Genomic DNA, 21,361 nt, shown 5'->3' with positions numbered 1-21,361 from the left:
AGTAACAAAACAATAGGATTTATGCATATCTATTGTAGGTTATTATTTTTCATTGTCATTTCTGATGTCTTCTGCAATCTGAAGTTCATAAATTTTCATTTTCTATTTTTTACAATTATTTCTTTTATTCATAGAGATAGCTTGAACACGTAATAACTTTGTATTTCATTATGTAATTTTTCTAAGATATTAACATTTTAGAGAAAAGTATGCTGTGTTTTCCTTTTTTCTGTCTACACATTTCAAAACTGCATTAAGAAAATTCATAATTTTTGGAACATTGAAAAAACAAGAAAAGGAAGGGTTAAGTACAGTAACCACTCTTTCCACACATTCCTGAATGTGCCCAGGACCTTTTCCTCCCTCACCCACCCTATAGCTCACTTTAGCTTCCATGGTTCCATTTGCTCTCATATCCACTACCGTGGTATCTGATACACTCCACTTCCTCCCTATCAAAACTCACACTCCAACTTACCTGTCACTCTCCATTGCCAAGCATAATAATCTTGCTTTTATTCACTAACATCCTCAACTTTTCCATTTGTGCACTTTCCCAAACTCAGACACCAACTTCTGCAATTTCTAAATTGAATTTGTTGCCAGCTCCATGTCATTATCAAACAAAAACTATCCTTCCAGGTTCCCCCAACTCCAGATTGCTTACCTGCTCCACCCTCCAAAACCCATGTGTTAACATCCCTCAATACCCCATCCTAAAACAAATTAAGCAGCCATGGTGACACCACACACCCCATCCGCAGACCCTGTCACCTGGAACCACTCATCTTCCTCTCTTTCTGCTTGCACACGTCTTAATCTCTTGACGATGACTCCTCACTGCTTTTAGCGGCTTTCCTCCCTCACTACATATTTGCAATACCTTTCACAGAGTATCTGTTAATCCTGTCATACATTTTTCCCATATCCATAAATGCCATATACAAGTCCCTCTTTTTCCCCAAGTATTTCATCCACACATTCTTCAGAGCAAGCACCTGATTCACACATCCTCTGTCACTCCAAAGCCACAATGTTCCTACCCAATCTGAAACTGTGTTTTTACCACCACCCTCTCAGTCGCCACTCTCATGCAGCTTTCGTGGTGCATTCAACAAACTTGTATCTCTGAATATTTACTCTTGTCCTTCTTATCTTTATACACTGGTGCTGTACAAGGATCCTTCTGATCCTCAAGTGCCTCACCATGAGCCATATGTACATTGAAAATCCTAACTATCCAATCAGCAGCACCATCTTTCCCTTTCTTAAGAAATTCAGCAGCGCTCCTAACCACTCCAGCCACTCTGCTGCATTTTATTGTGTGCAAGACTTTCACCAAACCACTTTCCATGACTCTCCCACTTTGCATAGCTCCACATCCAAAACATCCCATAGCTCCCATACTATTTTTTAACACATTTAACAAGCCATCAAAATACTCACTCCCTCTCATTTAGAGCTGTGACTTTGCTGCCGTGGTGTACACAAGACAGCAAGAGAATTGATGTGAGTGAATGCAGCCTCTCTTCATCTGTTCCTGGCATTACTTCTCTAACCTGGGAAACAGTGAACAAGTTTGAAAGAAAGAGTAGATGTGGCCTTTCTTCGTCTGTTCTTGGTGCTACCACACTAATGCAGGAAACGAGATCTACTATGAAAGAAGAAGTTTGAATGGAGAAAAATTGGAGGAAGTGAAGTGTTTTATATATCTGGGAATGTACATAGTAGCGAATGGAACCATGGAAGCAGAAGTGAGTCACAGGGGGAGGGGGTGAAGGTTCTGGGGCGATGAACAATGTGTGGAAAGAGAGAACAATATCTGAGCAAAAATGGGTATGTTTGAAGGAATACTAGTTCCAACAATATTATGTGGGTACAAGGCATTGGCTATTGATAGGGTTGTACAGAGGAAGGTGGATGTGTTGGAAATGAAATGTTTGATGACTGTATGTGGTGTGAGGTGGTTTGATCGAGTAAGTAATGAAAGGACAAGAGAGATGTGTGGAAATAAAGAGAATGTGGTTGAGAGAGCAGAAGAAGGTGTGTTGAAATGGTCTGAACATATGGAGAGAGTGAGTGAGGAAAGATTAACAAAGAGGATATACATGTCAGAGGTGGAGAGAACAAGGAGAAGCAGGAGACCAAATTGGAGGGGGAAGGATGGTGTGAAAAAGATTTTGAGCTATTGGAGTCTGAACATACAGGAGGGTGAGAGGCGTGCAGAGAATAGAGTGAATAGGAATGATGTGGTATGCCTTGATCGACATGCTGTCAGTGGACTGAACTAGGGCATGTGAAATGTCTGGGGTAAACCATGGAAAGGTCTGTAGGGCCTGGATGTTGATAGGGAGCTGTGGTTTTGGTGCATTACATATGACAGCTACATCCCATTCCTCACCCACTCCCCTCACACCATTTGCTCTCACCTTTTGCCATTCTACACTCAGTCTCTCCTGGTACTTCCTCACACAAGTTTCCTTTCCAAGCTCACTTGCTCTCACCACTCTCTTCATCCCAACATTCTCCCTTCTTTTTTGAAAACCTCTACAAATCTTCACCTTTGCCTCCACAAGATAGTGATCAGACATCCCTCCAGCTGCCCCACTCAGCACATTTAGCTCCAAAAGTCTCTCTTTTACATGCCTATCAATTAACATGTAATCCAATAATGCCCTTTGACCATCTCTCCTACTCACATACATATACTTACATATATATCTCTTTTTAAACCAGGTATTCCCAGTCACCAGTCTTTTTTCAGCACACAAATCCACAAGCTCTTCACCATTTCCAGTTACAACACTGAATACCCCACGTACACCAATTATACCCTCAACTTCCACATTACTCACCTTCGCATTTAAATCACCCATCACTAAAACCTGGTCTTGTGCATCAAAGCTGCTGATGCACTCACTCATCTGTTCCCAAAACACTTGCCTCTCATGATCTTTTTTCTCATGACCAGGTTCATAAGCACCAATAATCACCCATCTCTCTCCATCCACTTTCAGTTTTACCCACATCAATCTAGAATTTATTTCCTTACACTCTGTCACATACTCCCACAAGTCCTGCTTCAGGAGTAGTCCTACTCCTTCCTTAGTTCTTGTCCTCTCACCAACCCCTGACTTTACTCCCAAGACTTTTCGAAACCACTTTTCCCCTTTGCCCTTGAGCTTCATTTCACTCAGAGCCAGAACATCCGGGTATCTTTCCTCAAACATACTACCTGTCTCTCCTGTCTTCTCACCTTGGTTACATCCACACACATTCAGACACCCCAGTCTGAGCCTTCTATGCTTGTGTGTAGTATTATACTGGTAGATTCTTGTTTATTTTTCAAATGAAGTCTTTACTGGGACTTTCCATATACAGTATTATAATTTTCTTGTGTTTCCACAGCAGACCAGCCACCTTCATACTCTGAGAAGCAACCAGCATTCAACCCAAACTACTAACAGTGATTTGTTTATCTGACTTGAAGGCCATATACGGTAATAAACTTGCTATGTGAGACATATGTGTAATTAGCTTTTGTAAATTTTATGAATTTTGAAACCATGTTTTCAGGTAAGTTTATGATTATCTCAAAACAATCAAGGTGCATATCCCTTGGTGGTAACAAGCATTGGATGTGAAATTCTTTGCCATATGTATCAGCAAATATTGAAAGTTTAAGAATCCTGTTAATGACAGACTATTTGCTGATATAGTTTTATTGAATGTCGTCAATTTTGAAAACTCAAGGATAATAAGATGTGTGCAGTTATTGCTATTTTACTTATGCATTGAAAGAGTAACAGTTTATATGAACTTTCTTGGAATGGAATTTTATCTATTAAATTGTTTTGGAAATTATGCGATAAACTATATTCTTCAGCCTCTTACTGTTTGAAAGCATTTTCAATTTCCTATTGTAAGATGCTTTTAAAAAATTATTGGATTGGAATGTGGTTAGCATACTGCATTGATTATTTAGTATCATGTATATTCTCTGAAACTTATTTCTAAGGTTGATTTTTGGTGGAGGAATATATCCTTTGACTGGCTCAGTTTTCTACAGCTTTGTTTTACAGTGTCATATCTGTTAGGCAGAGTATCCAAAAAAGTTTTTTGTATGAATGTTTAAGCTTTTTTTTCTCTAAAGATTTTCAAGACCCAAAAGAATTTTTAAGGTTCCATATGAGGTTCAAACAAATATATGTAAAAGTATGGAATGTTTTTCACTCCTGTTAGGGTTTTTATATTTTTTCTTCATAGTAGTCTTACTTCTTCCTTCCATGATGTACAACACTGCCTATGTCATGTTTGTCTCAGCCATTACATGGAAAACCATCACCTTCCCTTCCCTGCTCATCTTCTTACCAGTCATGTCTGTATATGTGTTTATACATGGCTTGTGTTTTCTCTTTGCCTTATCACTGTTCCCTCATGATGTATGCTGTCCAAAATACTCACGCTTTCTTCACCCACTCTCCATTGGCAAAAATTGATGATCATTTCTAAGACAACCTCACAGAACTGAAGTTGATGGGACTGGAAGCTTTCTGAATAAAGGAAGTGTTTGTTTTTTTGTAACAGGAGGATCCCCATTCTCCCTGCCTGTCTTAAGACTACTGTACATCAGCTACTTGTAACACTAGCTTTGTAACCATTTTGAAACTTGGTTTTGAAGTAATTTGTTAATTTGGTAAATAGGTTATAATTCCTATGCTTATTATTTTCAAACTTTTCTGTGTGTAGAGGTTTAAGGTACAAAGTGTTAGGAGGAGGAGTAATCCACAAAAGAGACGGATTGTTGTATGGAGAGAATTTATTGGAATTAGGGTTATCCCATATGAGGATATTAGACATATGGTTGGGAATTGGATGCATTGTGCATTTTGTTTTCGGAAGTGGTATGAATGGATACTTTCATTCCAAATGACCAATCAACTTAATGTACAAATTGATTTTTTTCCCCAATATTTCAGAGAGTGTATGTATTTGATCGACACCAGAAACTCTGGATGGAGTAATGATAATAGTGATAATAGTTAGATGGAATTTCTCAAACTTATAGTTTTCTGAAGGTGCAAATTTTATGAACTCCAGTTTTGCAAGGTTGTCTTGTATTTACTCTTCATCTCGTGTACAGTACCCAATCTCTATATCTGTAGTGCAGATCTTAGTGTACAGTATCCAGTCTCCATAGTCTGTAGTGCAAATGCTTTGACAATGATTTTAACCCTATAATGCCCAAATTTTGATAAGTGAAAAAAATATAGGCTGTCTTTTGGTCTACATTAGAGTAAGATGTAACATTATAGAGTAATGCCAAATCCCAATTACTTTTGATTTTGTTGAAATTATACTAGAATGATGCATGATGTGTTGCAGTTTACTTATGATACAAATAGATGTAACCAGTGACAAGAGTTGCCAGCTCTCAAAGTATGAAATAGATCTTGGCAAATTGGAAGCAAGTTTCAGTTCCTCAAAAGAAAATGAAAGCTTTACCTGCAGCCTCTTATTTCATATATCAAAAATGTTACAGTAGGCATTATAAGGTTAATATTATTAATACGGCATAGCATATTGCTGTAAAACTCAGATATCAGGATCATTATTCACCTGTACAACAGTTTTTGTGATGAAACCTTAATTACTGCCACTTTAAACTCACAAACAACTTTTTTCCTCATTGAGATTAGGTTTTCTTTAGAGAGGTAAGGGGATTTACTTGTAAGGTGTAACTGGGAAGGACAAGAGGTGCAAGTTTTTGTTTTTACCATTTTGTGTGACTCTATCCTGCTGTACATTGATTTAGCTCAGAAACTATCCACACTCCCCAGTTATGCTGCATCTCCATTTAACATTTATTCCCGTTTTATACATGTCAGAGGTTGCACATAGATTTGAGTAAACTCATTTTGCTGAGTCCTTGAGTTTGGAATGCAGTTATAATGAAATGGAATCTAGGTCTTTTTGTCATAGGCATTTGAAAAACAATTTCTCTGCTATCCTGCACACTGTGACTGAATACATGTTAATTTTGTAATAATTTATTACATAGTTAAAACATGTGCCTTTTCTTGCAGTCAGGGCAGTAGTAGGTATGTGTAACTGTCCTTTATCAAGTGATAGCTAGACTAATATGCAGAATGATTTAGCAAATATTTGGAACTTTCCTCTTGTCTTCAAAAGACATGAACAAATGGATATATGCTGTGGACAAGGTCACGGGGGAAGAATGTTCTGCTACCCTAAGTTGACTGCAGGAAACAGGCTACCAGGTACAGATAGATTGTGAGATAAGTGGATGCATTCATCATTTGCATTATTCAGGGTTTGCTTTTATGCTAGCAGTGTATTTAGTGAAGATGAGTCACATCAAGTAAACCAAGGCTGTAGTGTGAATTTGGTAGCTTTTGTTTTAATGAATGAAAAGGTTTTATCAACACCTATTTAATTTGATTGTTATTTCTCTGCTGGTTGACTAAATCTTCATGATTCCTGTACCAACCAGCCTAGAGTAGACCAGTTTCCCAGTATAACCAAGGAAATTGGAAAAATATATATGCTTGTGTGAAAAAGGGCAAGGCATGCTCTTGCATATGTACCCTACTCAGCCAACCTTTCAGGGATGTAGCTCATTACCAAAACCTCAGATTGGTCATGTACTCTGTAGGTTTGAGATGGTCACCAAAGTCTTGCTCATTGTTCATTTTTTTAAATTCATTGATGAGTGCCTTCACAGTCAGATTTTTTAACTTGCTAGATCTCTGAGATCATAATAGATAATTCCTTTGTAAAGATCACACATGAAAAATGTGTTCTGAGCTTAAATTTGATATAGAAACTGTTCCTTTGTTGTTACCCTACCTAATTCTAGCACATGAACAGTTGAATCTCAGATAATCCTGGTCATTCTAACCTTGGCTAATTCTGGCACATGAGGAGCTGAATCTCAAAAACAGCTGACTCAGATTTAACTTAAGCTTTCATATGAACTGGGGATATTTGTGTTGACACTTAGAGTTCCAATGAAAAGAATTTTGATTAGACACTGAAAATAGTCTAATTCTCAGGTGTGTTTTTGTGAGGTTGTATTTCATTGTGTTTTTGTATGGTAGTATTTTGTCATATTTTTGTAAGGTTTTATTTCTTCATTTTTTATGAAACTTTAATTTGCTGAGAATAATCACACTTGACTAAATTCACACTAACCAAATTATGAACAAACAAGTTTTGAGTTGTAGCCATTGTTAGTTTTACTATCTCTTTATGATCGTATAATGATGGGGGACAAGTTTTGTAAATTTCACTGCCATTGCTTCTCTTACTTTTAGCACTCGAGGTAACTACTTAATGTGTGCCGTATTTCATATTATAATATAGTGACTCAAAGTGACAGTGGTTTGGTAGTGTATTATTTATTATAATTAACAGAAATAATATTGACAAAAAAATCATAATGCTTGTTTGTATAGCAGATAATGATGCTGTATTTACTTGAAGTATTTCTTGTTTAAGGAGAGATATTGGATACCTCTTAAGAGCTAATCTACATGCTTTTTTATATGAAACTGTATAACATTTTTTCAATTCGTTTGATAAACACCTAGAACAGGTGTTTTAGTTTTAAGCCAAAACTGAAAGGATGCTGTTGATGTCTTGTTAACTTTTAAATGAAAGAGCTTATATTTTCATTACTTATATGTAAATCCAGAATTTCCTGTTCAGCTCTCCTTTTCCTTTATTAACATTTATCAGATAGAAAAATATTGATTGAGAAGGAGGGTATTTATTGTGATTGAGTATAAGTAAGGATCTTAAGTCTGTGTGCTGTTTATTTCTTGCTCTGACTAGGCTCATATTGGAGTGGAAGTGATTGCTACAAGTTGATCATGACAAAGGATGTTCATATTTACAGTAGTTTTAAGTTCGTATTAGTGCAATGCTTCCCATTATAGCACTAGGTGAAATTAGTAGTGAAGGAAGTGTGGGATTACTCCTGGAAAAAAAAAACTTGAAATTAAGTTAAATTATCAAACATAAGGTTTTCAAGTAAATGACAAATCTCTGATGTATTCTTCAGTGTTATGTTTTATCCTTTGCTGCTCTTAAGCACTTAATCATTGTGTCCCTATGTACTACAATCTTCAGTGTTCAAGCTAATGGTCTCTATAGTGAACTGTTTCATACATATCCTATACTGTCACACTATGACATGTACTCTGAAGCACAAATTAATAACTTATCTTCTTAGTGATACCCATATGATAACTTTTTATGAGTAGATGATGTAATATATGAGCTAAGGTGTCACATTATAATATGAACTAAGTTATTAAGTTGCAGTGTAGGCTAAGAGATCAAGATGCAATGTGAGCTGAGGTATTAAGTTGCAGTGTGGACTAAGATATCAAGTTGTAATGTATCAAGTTACAATAGGAAGTCACTTCTATGGAATGCTTATACTTATTCACCTTTCTGAACAACTGATTTTAATAGGGTCTAAATGGTGTTGAGTAAATTATATATATATATATATATATATATATATATATATATATATATATATATATATATATATATATATATATATATATATATATATATATCTTTTAAACTATTCGCCATTTCCCGCATTAGCGAGGTAGCGCTAAGAACAGAGGACTGGGCCTTTTTTGGAATATCCTCAACTGGCCCCCTCTGTTCCTTCTTTTGGAAAATTTAAAAAAAAAAACGAGAGGGGAGGATTTCCAGCCCCCCGCTCCCTCCCCTTTTAGTTGCCTTCTATGACACGCAGGGAATACGTGGGAATTATTCTTAATCCCCTATCCCCAGGGATAATATATATATATATATATATATATATATATATATATATATATATATATATATATATATATATATATATATATATATATATATATATATATATTTTTTTTTTTTTTTTGCTTTGTCGCTGTCTCCCGCGTTTGCGAGGTAGCGATATATATGTATATATATATATATATATATATATATATATATATATATATATATATATTTTTTTCTTCATGATATTCGCCATTTCCCGCATTAGCAAGGTAGCGTTAAGAACAGAGGACTGAGCCTTTGAGGGAATATCCTCACTTGGCTCCCTTCTTTGTTCCTCTTATAGAAAATTAAAGAAAATGAGAGGGGATTTCCAGCCTCCCACTCCCTCCCATTTCAGTTGCCGTCTACGACACGCAGGGAATACGTGGGAAGTATTCTTTCACTCCTATCCCAGGGATAAATATGTATACATATATTGGAAAGGATCACAATTTTGTACATGATCAAAATATTACTATGTTTCATTTTCCCCGTGGACTCATAGGAATATATATATATATATCTTTCATACTATTCGCCATTTCCTGCATTAGCAAGGTAGCTAATTTCTAGAGGTTTTCAGAAAAGAAGAGAGAATGTTGGGGTGAAGAGAGTGGTGAGAGTAAGTGAACTTGGGAAGGAGACTTGTGTGAGGAAGTACCAGGAGAGACTGAGTACAGAATGGAAAAAGGTGAGAACAAAGGTAAGGGGAGTGGGGGAGGAATGGGATGTATTTAGGGAAGCAGTGATGGCTTGCGCAAAAGATGCTTGTGGCATGAGAAGCGTGGGAGGTGGGCAGATTAGAAAGGGTAGTGAGTGGTGGGATGAAGAAGGAAGATTATTAGTGAAGGAGAAGAGAGGGGCATTTGGATGATTTGTGCAGGGAAATAATGCAAATGAGTGGGAGATGTATGAAAGAAATAGGCAGGAGGTCAAGAGAAAGGTGCAAGAGGTGAAAAAGAGGGCAAATGAGAGTTTGGGTGAGAGTGTCATTAAATTTTAGGGAGAATAAAAAGATGTTTTGAAGGAGGTAAATAAAGTGCATAAAACAAGGGAACAAATGGGAACTTCAGTGAAGGGGGCTAATGGGGTGATAACAAGTAGTGGTGATGTGAGAAGGAGATGGAGTGAGTATTTTGAAGGTCTGTTGAATGTGTTTGATGATAGAGTGGCAGATATAGGGTGTTTTGGTCGAGGTGGTATGCAAAGTGAGAGGGTTGGGGAAAATGATTTGGTAAACAGAGAAGAGGTAGTAAAAGCTTTGTGGAAGATGAAAGCTGGCAAGGCAGCGGGTTTGGATGGTATTGCAGTGGAATTTATTAAAAAAGGGGATGACTGTACTGTTGACTGGTTGGTAAGGTTATTTAATGTATGTATGATTCATGGTGAGGTGCCTGAGGATTGGCGGAATGCTTGCATAGTGCCATTGTACAAAGGCAAAGGGGACAAAGTTGAGTGCTCAAATCACACAGGTATAAGTTTGTTGAGTATTCTTGGTAAATTATATGGGAGGGTATTGATTGAGAGGGTGAAGGCATGTACAGAGCATCAGACTGGGGAAGAGCAGTGTGGTTTTAGAAGTGGTAGAGGATGTGTGGATCAGGTGTTTGCTTTGAAGAATGTATGTGAGAAATACTTAGAAAAGCAAATGGATTTGTATGTAGCATTTATGGATCTGGAGAAGGCATATGATAGAGTTGATAGAGATGCTCTGTGGAAGGTATTAAGAATATATGGTGTGGGAGGAAAGTTGTTAGAAGCAGTGAAAAGTTTTTATCGAGGATGTAAGGCATGTGTACGTGTAGGAAGAGAGGAAAGTGATTGGTTCTCAGTGAATGTTGGTTTGTGGCAGGGGTGTGTGATGTCTCCATGGTTGTTTAGTTTGTTTGTGGATGGGGTTGTTAGGGAGGTGAATGCAAGAGTTTTGGAAAGGGGTAAGTATGCAGTCTGTTGTGGATGAGAGAGCTTGGGAAGTGAGTCAGTTGTTGTTCGCTAATTATACAGCGCTGGTGGCTGATTCACATGAGAAACTGCAGAAGCTGGTGACTTGAGTTTGGTAAAGTGTGTGAAAGAAGAAAGTTGAGAGTAAATGTGAATAAGAGCAAGGTTATTAGGTACAGTAGGGTTGAGGGTCAAGTCAATTGGGAGGTAAGTTTGAATGGAGAAAAACTGGAGGAAGTGAAGTGTTTTAGATATCTGGGAGTGGATTTGGCAGCAGATGGAACTATGGAAGCGGAAATGAATCATAGGGTGGGGGAGGGGGTGAAAATTCTGGGAGCCTTGAAGAATGTTTGGAAGTCGAGAACATTATCTTGGAAAGCAAAAATGGGTATGTTTGAAGGAATAGTGGTTCCAACAATGTTGTATGGTTGCGTGGGCTATGGATAGAGTTGTGCGCAGGAGGATGGATGTGCTGGAAATTAGGTGCTTGAGGACAATATGTGGTGTGAGGTGGTTTGATCGAGTAAGTAATAATAGGGTAAGAGAGATGTGTGGTAATAAAAAGAGTGTGGTTAAGAGAGCAGAAGAGGGTGTTTTGAAATGGTTTGGTCACATGGAGAGAATGAGTGAGGAAAGATTGACCAAGAGGATATATGTTTTCAGAGGTGGAGGGAACGAGGAGAAGTGGGAGACCAAATTGGAGGTGGAAAGATGGAGTGAAAAAGATTTTGAGTGATCGGGACCTGAACATGCTGGAGGGTGAAAGGCGTGCAAGGAATAGAGTGAATTGGAACGATGTTGTATACCGGGGTCGACGTGCTGTCAATGGATTGAACCAGGGCATGTGAAGCGTCTGGGGTAAAGCATGGAAAGTTGTGTGGGGCCTGGATGTGGAAAGGGAGCTGTGGTTTCGGTGCATTATTACATTACAGCTAGAGACTGAGTGTGAACAAATGGGGCCTTTGTTGTCTTTTCCTAGCGCTACCTTGCACACATGAGGGGGGAGGGTGTTGTTATTTCATGTGTGGCGATGGGAATGAATAAAGGCTGACAGTATTAATTATGTACATGTGTATTTATGTATATGTCTGTGTGTGTATATATAGGTATACGTTGTGATGTATAGGTATTTATATTTGCGTGTGTGGACGTGTATGTGGGTGGGTTGGGCCATTCTTTCGTCTGTTTCCTTGCGCTACCTCGCTAATGCGGGAGACAGTGACAAAGCAATATGAATATATGAAATAAATAAAATATATATATATTTTTTTTTGTTTATTTTCTTTTGCTTTGTTGCTGTCTCCCGCATTAGCGAGGTAGCGCAAGGAAACAGATGAAAGAATGGCCCAACCCACCCACATACACATGTATATACATACACCTCCACACATGCAAATATACATACCTATACATCTCAACGTATACATATATATACACAGACAGACATATACATATATACAAATGTACATAATTCATACTGTCTGCCTTTATTCATTACCATCGCCACCCCGCCACACATAGAAAATACCCACCCCCCCCAAATGTGTGTGAGGTAGCGCTAGGAAAAGACAACAAAGGCCACATTAGTTCACACTCAGTGTCGAGCTGTCATGTAATAATGCACTGAAACCACAGCTCCCTTTCCACATCCAGGCCCCGCAAATCTTTCCATGCTTTACCCCAGACACTTCACATGCCCTGGTTCAATCCATTGACAGCACGTCGACCCTGGTATACCACATCATTCCAATTCACTCTATTCCTTGCACGCCTTTCACCCACCTGCATGTTCAGGCCCCAATCACTCAAAATCTTCTTCACCCCATCTTTCCACCTCCAATTTGGTCTCCCACTTCTCCTCGTTCCCTCCACCTCTGACACATATATCCTCTTGGTCAATCTTTCCTCACTCATTCTCTCCATGAGACCAAACCATTTCAAAACACCCTCTTCTGCTCTCTCAACCACACTCTTGTTATTAGCACACATCTCTCTTACCCTATTATTACTTACTCAATCAAACCACCTCACACCACATGTTTTCCTCATACATCTCATTTCCAGCACATCCACCTTCCTCTGCACAACTCTATCTATAGCCCATGCCTCGCAACCGTGTAACATTGTTGGAACCACTATTCCTTCAAACATACCCATTTTTGCTTTCCGAGATAATGTTCTCAACTTCCACACATTCTTCAACACTCCCAGAACTTTCGCCCCCTCCCCCACCCTATGATTCACTTCCTCCAGTTTTTCTCCATTCAAACCTATCTCCCAATTGACTTGACCCTCAACCCTACACTACCTAATAACCTTGCTCTTATTCACATTTACTCTCAACTTTCTTCTTTCACACACTTTACCAATCTCAGTCACCAGCTTCTGCAGTTTCCCACACAAATTAGCCACCAGCGCTGTATCATCAGCAAACAACAACTGACTTACTTCCCAAGCTCTCTCATCCACAGCAGACTTCATACTTGCCCCTCTTTCCAAAACTCTTGCATTCACCTCCCTAACAACCCTATCCATAAACAAGTTAAACAACCATGGAGACATCACACACCCCTGCCACAAACCAACATTCACCGAGAACCAATCACTTTCCTCTCTCCCTACACGTACACATGCCCTGCATCTTCGATAAAAACTTTTCACTGCTTCTAACAACTTGCCTCCCACACCATATATTCTTAATACCTTCCACAGAGCATTTCTATCAACTATATCATATGCCTTCTCCAGATCCATAAATGCTACATACAAATCCATTTGCTTTTCTAAGTATTTCTCACATACATTCTTCAAAGCAAACACCTGATCCACACATCCTCTACCACTTCTGAAACCACATTGTTCTTCCCCAATCTGATGCTCTGTACATGCCTTCACCCTCTCAATCAATACCCTCCCATATAATTTACCAGGAATACTCAACAAACTTATACCTCTGTAATTTGAGCACTCACTTTTATCCCCTTTGCCTTTGTACCATGGCACTATGGAAGCATTCCGCCAATCCTCAGGCACCTCACCATGAGTCATACACACATTGAATAACCTTACCAACCATTCAACAATACAGTCACCCCCTTTTTTTAATAAATTCCACTGCAATACCATCCCTGGGGATAGGGGAGAAAGAATACTTCCCACGTATTCCCTGTATGTTGTAGAAGGCGACTAAAAGGGAAGGGAGCAGGGGGGCTGGAAATCCTCCCCCCCCCCCCTTTTTTTTTTTTAATTTTCCAAAAGGAACGGAGAAGGGGGCCAGGTGAGGATATTCCCTCAAAGGTCCAGTCCTCTGTTCATAACGCTACCTTGCTAGTGTAGGAAATGGCGAATAATATGAAAGAATACTTCCCACATATTCCCTGTGTGTCATATTATACTTTTTATTATACTTTGTGGCTGTCTCCCGCATTAGCGAGGTAGTGCAAGGAAACAGATGAAAGAATGGCCCAACCCACCCATATACACATGTATATACATATATGTCCACACACGCAAATATACATACCTATACATCTCAATGTACACATATATATATACACACACAGACATATACATATATACACATGTTCATAATTCATAGTCTTCCCTTATTCATTCCCGTCGCCACCCCGCCACACATGAAATGAAAACTCCCTCCCCCTGCATGTGCGCGAGGTAGCACTAGGAAAAGACAACAAAGGTCACATTCGTTCACACTCAGTCTCTAGCTGTCATGTATAATGCACGAAAACCCCAGCTCCCTTTCCACATCCAGGCCCCACAAAACTTTCCATGGTTTACCCCAGACGCTTCACATGCCCTGGTGTAATCCATTGACAGCACATCGACCCCGGTATACCACATCGTTCCAATTCACTCTATTCCTTGCACTCCTTTAACCCTCCTGCATGTTCAGGCCCCAATCACTCAAAATCTTTTTTCACTCCATCTTTCCACCTCCAATTTGGTCTCCCACTTCTCGCTCCCTCCACCTCTGACACATGTATCCTCTTTGTCAATCTTTCCTCACTCATTCTCTCCAATTGACCAAACCATTTCAAAACACCCTCTTCTGTTATCTCAACCACACTCTTTTTCTTATCTCTCTCTCTCTCATATATATATATATATATATATATATGTATATATATATATATATATATATATATATATATATATATATATATATATATATATATATCTACATTCACTGAGAACCAATCACTTTCCTCTCTTCCTACACGTACACATGCCTTACATCCTCGATAAAAACTTTTCACTGCTTCTAACAACTTGCCTCCCACACCATATATTCTTAATACCTTCCACAGAGCATCTCTATCAACTCTATCATATGCCTTCTCCAGGTCCATAAATGCTACATACAAATCCATTTGCTTTTCTAAGTATTTCTCACATACATTCTTCAAAGCAAACACCTGATCCACACATCCTCTACCACTTCTGAAACCACACTGCTCTTCCCCAATCTGATGTTCTGTACATGCCTTCACCCTCTCAATCAATACCCTCCCATATAATTTACCAGGAATACTCAACAAACTTATACCTCTGTAATTTGAGCACTCACTCTTATCCCCTTTGCCTTTGTACAATGGCACTATGCACGCATTCCGCCAATCCTCAGGCACCTCACCATGAGTCATACATACATTAAATAACCTTACCAACCAGTCAATAATATAGTCACCCCCTTTTTTAATAAATTCCACTGCAATACCATCCAAACCTGCTGCCTTGCCGGCTTTCATCTTTCGCAAAGCTTTTACTACCTCTTCTCTGTTTACCAAATCATTTTCCCTAACCCTCTCACTTTGCACACCACCTCGACCAAAACACCCTATATCTGCCACTCTATCATCAAACACATTCAACAAACCTTCAAAATACTCACTCCATCTCCTTCTCACATCACCACTACTTATCACCTCCCCATTTACGCCCTTCACTGAAGTTCCCATTTGCTCCCTTGTCTTACGCACTTTATTTACCTCCTTCCAGAACATCTTTTTATTCTCCCTAAAATTGAATGATACTCTCACCCCAATTCTCATTTGCCCTCTTTTTCACCTCTTGCACCTTTCTCTTGACCTCCTGTCTCTTTCTTTTATACATCTCCCACTCAATTGCATTTTTTCCCTGCAAAAATCGTCCAAATGCCTCTCTCTTCTCTTTCACTAATACTCTTACTTCTTCATCCCACCACTCACTACCCTTTCTAATCAACCCACCTCCCACTCTTCTCATGCCACAAGCATCTTTTGCGCAATCCATCACTGATTCCCTAAATACATCCCATTCCTCCCCCACTCCCCTTACTTCCATTGTTCTCACCTTTTTCCATTCTGTACTCAGTCTCTCCTGGTACTTCCTCACACAAGTCTCCTTCCCAAGCTCACTTACTCTCACCACCCTCTTCACCCCAACATTCACTCTTCTTTTCTGAAAACCCATACAAATCTTCACCTTAGCCTCCACAAGATAATGATCAGACATACATACATACATACATACATACATACATACATACAGGTACACTGATTTTCTGGCACTCTTGGTTCGAAAGCCTTGCCGGATTAACCATTTTGCCTGACCAACCATGGTCACGTAATAATAATTCATAATCACACCTCTTACCCACTAATTATACATCTCCCATGTGTCAAAAGTATTTGTCTACATTATACACCCACTCAGGACTGAGGTGCTCATCCACTATGAGTTTCGTAAATTCGTCCACATACTCGGCAGCTCCTTCATGGTTTGCAGACCACTTTTCATCGCACACTTTATTCATGGAAATTCCATGATGCTTCTTGAATCTCTGAAGCCATCCTTTACTATAGTCACACTTATGTTATAATTTAAGTTCTTTATGAAACAACTTACCCTGGTCCATTATCATGCTACCTGATAAGTCCACTCCAACACTGTCGAAACCATTCCATTAACACTTGATCATGCTCAGTACTCTTACCATCTTTCAGTTTTTCTAATCGTCATTTGCTTCTTGGAATTGCTGTCTGCAATTTCAGTATTTTCTCCCTTTGCTTCTTTATATCATAAACAGTTGATGGACTAATACTCTAGATATCACACAGCTTATGACCGAAACACCACGATCCATTTTTTTCAACAGTTCTACTTTATCTTGGATCGATATGGACTGGTGTTTACATTTGACACCATGACTGACACTCTCATATGGCTTAGAAACCATAGTTAGGGTTAAATTTAAGCAAAATAAGCTAAGACTCACAGAGTTGTGGTATCACCACCAACAAGTGCAGTTTAAAGAATGTAAATAAGCGTGCCCTACACACAATGCCATGTGTGGCCACCTAGTAAGCTAGTCTGTTGGCCATGGTAATTTCAAGTTCCCTCATGTAATTTTGTCCGGACTAAAGGAAGTGCTGAACCATCAGTTGCCGGAAATTTGGTGATGTACCTGTATGCATATTTACCCTGTGTTCAGTTCTTGTAGTCATTATGTTGGAGAAATAACACAGGAAAGTCATATTTCAAAAGAGGCCTGCATTATGGAGTTTTCATCCAAAGCCTTATGTTTGAATGTGAAGGTTTTGTATTCTTGAGTATGTATAGGTTGAAGAAAAGAGCAATAGAGAGAAAGAGCTCTTATGTTACTGTAGAAAGCAAAAGTAGAGTTAAGAGTGGAGGAGAGGAATGAATGAAAACCTTCTAAGATGCTAAAGCTGTATGGAATATATGGTGATGAAAGTTTTCATAGGTCTTTGAAAATATTACTTAAAATAAGGATTACTTTCAGGGAGACCACAAAATAAATGGACAGTTGCTGGAGTAAACAGTTGAACACTAAGAATATTTTAGCTAAGGATACCAAGGATAATAATTAAAGGTGGACAGTAGAGATATTTGGGTGAAAAGCTAGAAGTTTGAATGAAAATTGTGGTCCTACCGGACAACCTTATTGTGTAAAGTGAATGTTTTGAAAACAGTATCTTAAGGGTTGTAGGGTCACAAGTTTCCCTGAAGGAATTTGGTATCCCTGCCTATTGTCATCATGTGGGGATGGCAGACCATTGTTATGCATGGCTTTATGTACTTTTTCCATCCCATTGGAATGAGATTTAATGATTGTCGTACTCTGAAAGACTCGTTCAGTCCAACACACAAGATATTAAGTTGAGGATATGTGTAAGTATGCCTAGGGCTGTAACACTTGATTCATCCATTTTGAATATGAATGTAGGTAAAGAAGATAAGTGCAGTAAAGTTTTAATCCCTTTAAGTGCCTATGTTAGGCAGAAGGATTTTTACATATTGCTTTATTGTTTCCTGAGCTGTTTGATAGGGCATTGTACATACTGGTGAAATTTATGGATTTATGTAGTTGCAAAGATAAAAGTTTTGGAGATTGTTTTGAAAGGATTAGGAGAAAGTGTGATGTTCTAAGAACCTAGGAATGGACATGGCAATAGATGGAACTATGGGAGCTGTAATGAACAATGGGATGGGTGATGGGGCAAAGGTCCTGGGTACTTTGAAGAGTGTATGAAAAGAGAGGTCACTATGAGGGCAGAAATGGGCATGTTTATTGGTACAGTAGCCCAATAGTGTATGGATATGAGTCACAGGCCATCATTGCAGAAGTGTGCAAGATTGTGAATGTGTTGGAAATGAAATGCCTGTGGACAGTATGTGATATAAAGAGGAATGACATTTGTAAGGATTAGATGTGGTAGTAATAAGTATGTTTGAGAGAGCTTAGCAGTGTGCTGAAATGTCTTCTACTTATGAAGAGGATGAGTGTGGAGAGATTGATTTAGAAGCTATACGAGTCAGAAGTGAAGGGAATGGGGAGTTGGGGGATCAAGGAAGAGACCGAAGAATGGAGTGAAAATGCTTTGAATTATTGTGGCCAGAATATGCAGGAAAGTGTGAGACATGTACAGGGTAGAGTAAATTGGAGTAATTGGGTATACAGGGGGCAACATGCTGGTATTGGAGTGATCCAGGGCATATGAAGTGGTCAGGAGAAATCACAAAAAGATCTGTAGGAATTGTTTCTGGATGGGGGCTCTGGCTTTGATGCATTATACATGACAGCTGGAGAGTGCTATTTCCTTGTCTGTTCCTGGTGCTACCTTGCAATTGTAGAAAATGGTGATTAAGCTTTTTTTTTTTTAAAGAAAAAATGTGGTTTAAATTAACTATTGAATAGTGCCTTAAGTACATGGCAGTGGACTTGGCATGCGATGAAACCAAGAGGGCCAAAGTTGGTCATAGTGTGGAATAGGGAGGGGGTCAAGGTATAGAGTGCATTAAGAAGCATTTGGAAGTCACCATCTGCAGAGGCAAAGATGGATATGTTTGAAGGTATAGTCCCAATGTTGATGTATGGATGAGATTCTTGGGTATTAAATGCAATATAAAAGGGATAGACACAAAATTTAGATATATTTCATCTTTTTGAAGTAATATTAGTCATTTTATGTTCAGCATTATCTTATGTACTTTTGTAATGGATGAGTCATGGGCATTGACTGTAATATAAAAGGACTAAATGTATTTCAATTATTTTTAAGCCATTTCAACCACTTGGAAATCTAGTATTCTACAACCAGGTACTTAACCATTTGTAAAGTCCAGTATTATACAAGTGGATACTTGTGTAGGTTTATTCCATATAAAAATTAACTGAAAATTGACACTAGCCACTGAATTCACATACGGCTGTTATCAGCCAAGAAAATCATTCAGATTTCTCTTCATATGATTTTAGGAAGTAGTGCATAGATATATGGCTAAAGAATGGATTAACTGTTATAAAAGTTTTAGTCCATGTAGTGATTTACCAAAAGATACTTTAATAGAAGCAGAAAATTTTAAAGGCAGACAAGTTGTCAGAACTATAAAGAATAATGGGAAAGATGTGATTTGTTAGAGTAAAAAACAGATGTGGTCCAATCCAGACTGCTATATATTATAAATGTGGGTCCTCAGAACATTTAGAACTCTCTACCTTCTCATGTCTTTCCCAATGACTGTGACCTGGCAAATTAACAAAGACACAGGTCTTTCATGTCTTCCAAAATTCGTAAATACTTTCCCTTGTCTTTTCTTTTTCCATTTCATAATTTTCTATATTTTTCAATTAAGGCCTGGCCTTGATGTGGACTTTTGCCCATGGCTGGAGCCTTCAATATAAGGAAAAATGAAATGGCTAATAAAGTACAATCAGTAAAGTTGGGTTTTCAGAGAAGCAGTTGGAGAGTTTATATGGTTAAGTAAAACGTAGATCAGGGAAAGGATGGTATTGTGGAGGGAATGATTAATAAAAAGATTGAGTACTGTGATGGTTTGGACAATAGGAGAAAACAGATGCTCCCCAACTTAAGACCTATGCAATTTACGACCATCTGTACATGTGACCGGAAAAAATATGAATTAGAAAATATACATAAATGTAAAAATACACTTGGTCATATGTCTACCAGTGCTAAAGGTTGCGCACATACAGAGTGACTCAGACAATATCTTGGCATTGTGTACATCACAGCATCTCTCTCAGTTCTCGTTCTCAGTTACCATTGAGTAAATCATAATGAATTTTCGTGGATTAAACAATTTTTGTATTAAACTCCAAAGAAGATGATGAGCAAGAAGAGAAACCCATCACATGTTGATAGATCTGACAAGAAGCCAAGGAAGATGCTCGATTTGGAATTAAAATGGAATGTAATCACCCTATATGGAGGAGAAAAGTTAACATGATTGCACGTGATCTACAGTTGTCCCATTCAACAGTCTCCATAATTTTAAAGGTCAAAGAAAAAAATATTTGAAATAGTGAAAAGTTCAGCAGGTTTGAAGTCTACATTAATAACAAAGCGATGACAAGGGCCTATCCATGAAATAGAAAAGTTGATGCTTTAGATGGAAGATCAAATACAAAAACATGTACCACTGAGCTAACTAACAATTCAAGCGAAGGCTAGAAGTCTTCTTGAAACTCTGAACTTCACAGCAAGTCATGGTTGGTTCAACAGATATAAAAGAAGATATAGTTTCATCAAGAGCTGACGGAACTGCCAAAAAGTTCATTTAAAGTTTGGATAATTCAATCTGTGAACTAAAGAATCTTAAATAAAAGGTAAGAAGAAACTACAGACTCATAAAATAAAGCTGGTTGATAAAAAAGGAAATCATGATAGAAATAGAGTAGGATATGAATTCTACATGCCATGCTGACATACGTCCAAATTGAGATACGACCAGTCGCTCAGAATGGAACTTGGACATGTGTTGGGGAGCATCAGTATATATAAAGAGAAGGAAGATTATAACTGAGGGATTAGTGGAAACAGAGATAAAGTTTCAGCATCAGGTGAGAGTAGTTGTACAAGAAGAGTATTTACGCAGGAATTTGTTGTTTAGAGGTTGATATATAGAGGTTCTTCATAAACAATCCAGTTTTCTAGTGAAAGCAGGCATAGTGGTTAATCATTGAGTAAAATATTGTTTAATAGAGAAGTAGGTTTCATGTAAACAGGTCACATACAAGTTT

The 21,361-nt window shown here is 38.3% G+C and overlaps 1 protein-coding gene across 4 annotated transcripts in view; it reads left to right on the top strand.

Moving 5' to 3' along the window:
* Positions 1 to 8,460, top strand: part of LOC139766048 (uncharacterized) — a 191,185-nt gene extending 182,725 nt beyond the window's left edge. For 3 of the 4 annotated variants that reach the window (XM_071694191.1, XM_071694189.1, XM_071694192.1), the window contains exon 6: positions 3,409 to 8,460. In XM_071694191.1, the coding sequence (XP_071550292.1) occupies positions 3,409 to 3,464 (56 nt within the window). In that variant the 3' untranslated portion in view covers positions 3,465 to 8,460. The remainder of the gene's footprint in view (positions 1 to 3,408) is intronic. The other variant, XM_071694190.1, reaches the window with a different exon arrangement.
* The last annotated feature ends 12,901 nt before the right edge of the window (positions 8,461 to 21,361 follow it).

The sequence above is a fragment of the Panulirus ornatus genome, chromosome 56, assembly GCF_036320965.1.
Source record: "Panulirus ornatus isolate Po-2019 chromosome 56, ASM3632096v1, whole genome shotgun sequence".
NCBI lineage: Eukaryota > Metazoa > Arthropoda > Malacostraca > Decapoda > Palinuridae > Panulirus > Panulirus ornatus.
Note: the sequence above shows the minus strand (reverse complement) of the source record. Positions and strands in the feature narration are given on the sequence as shown.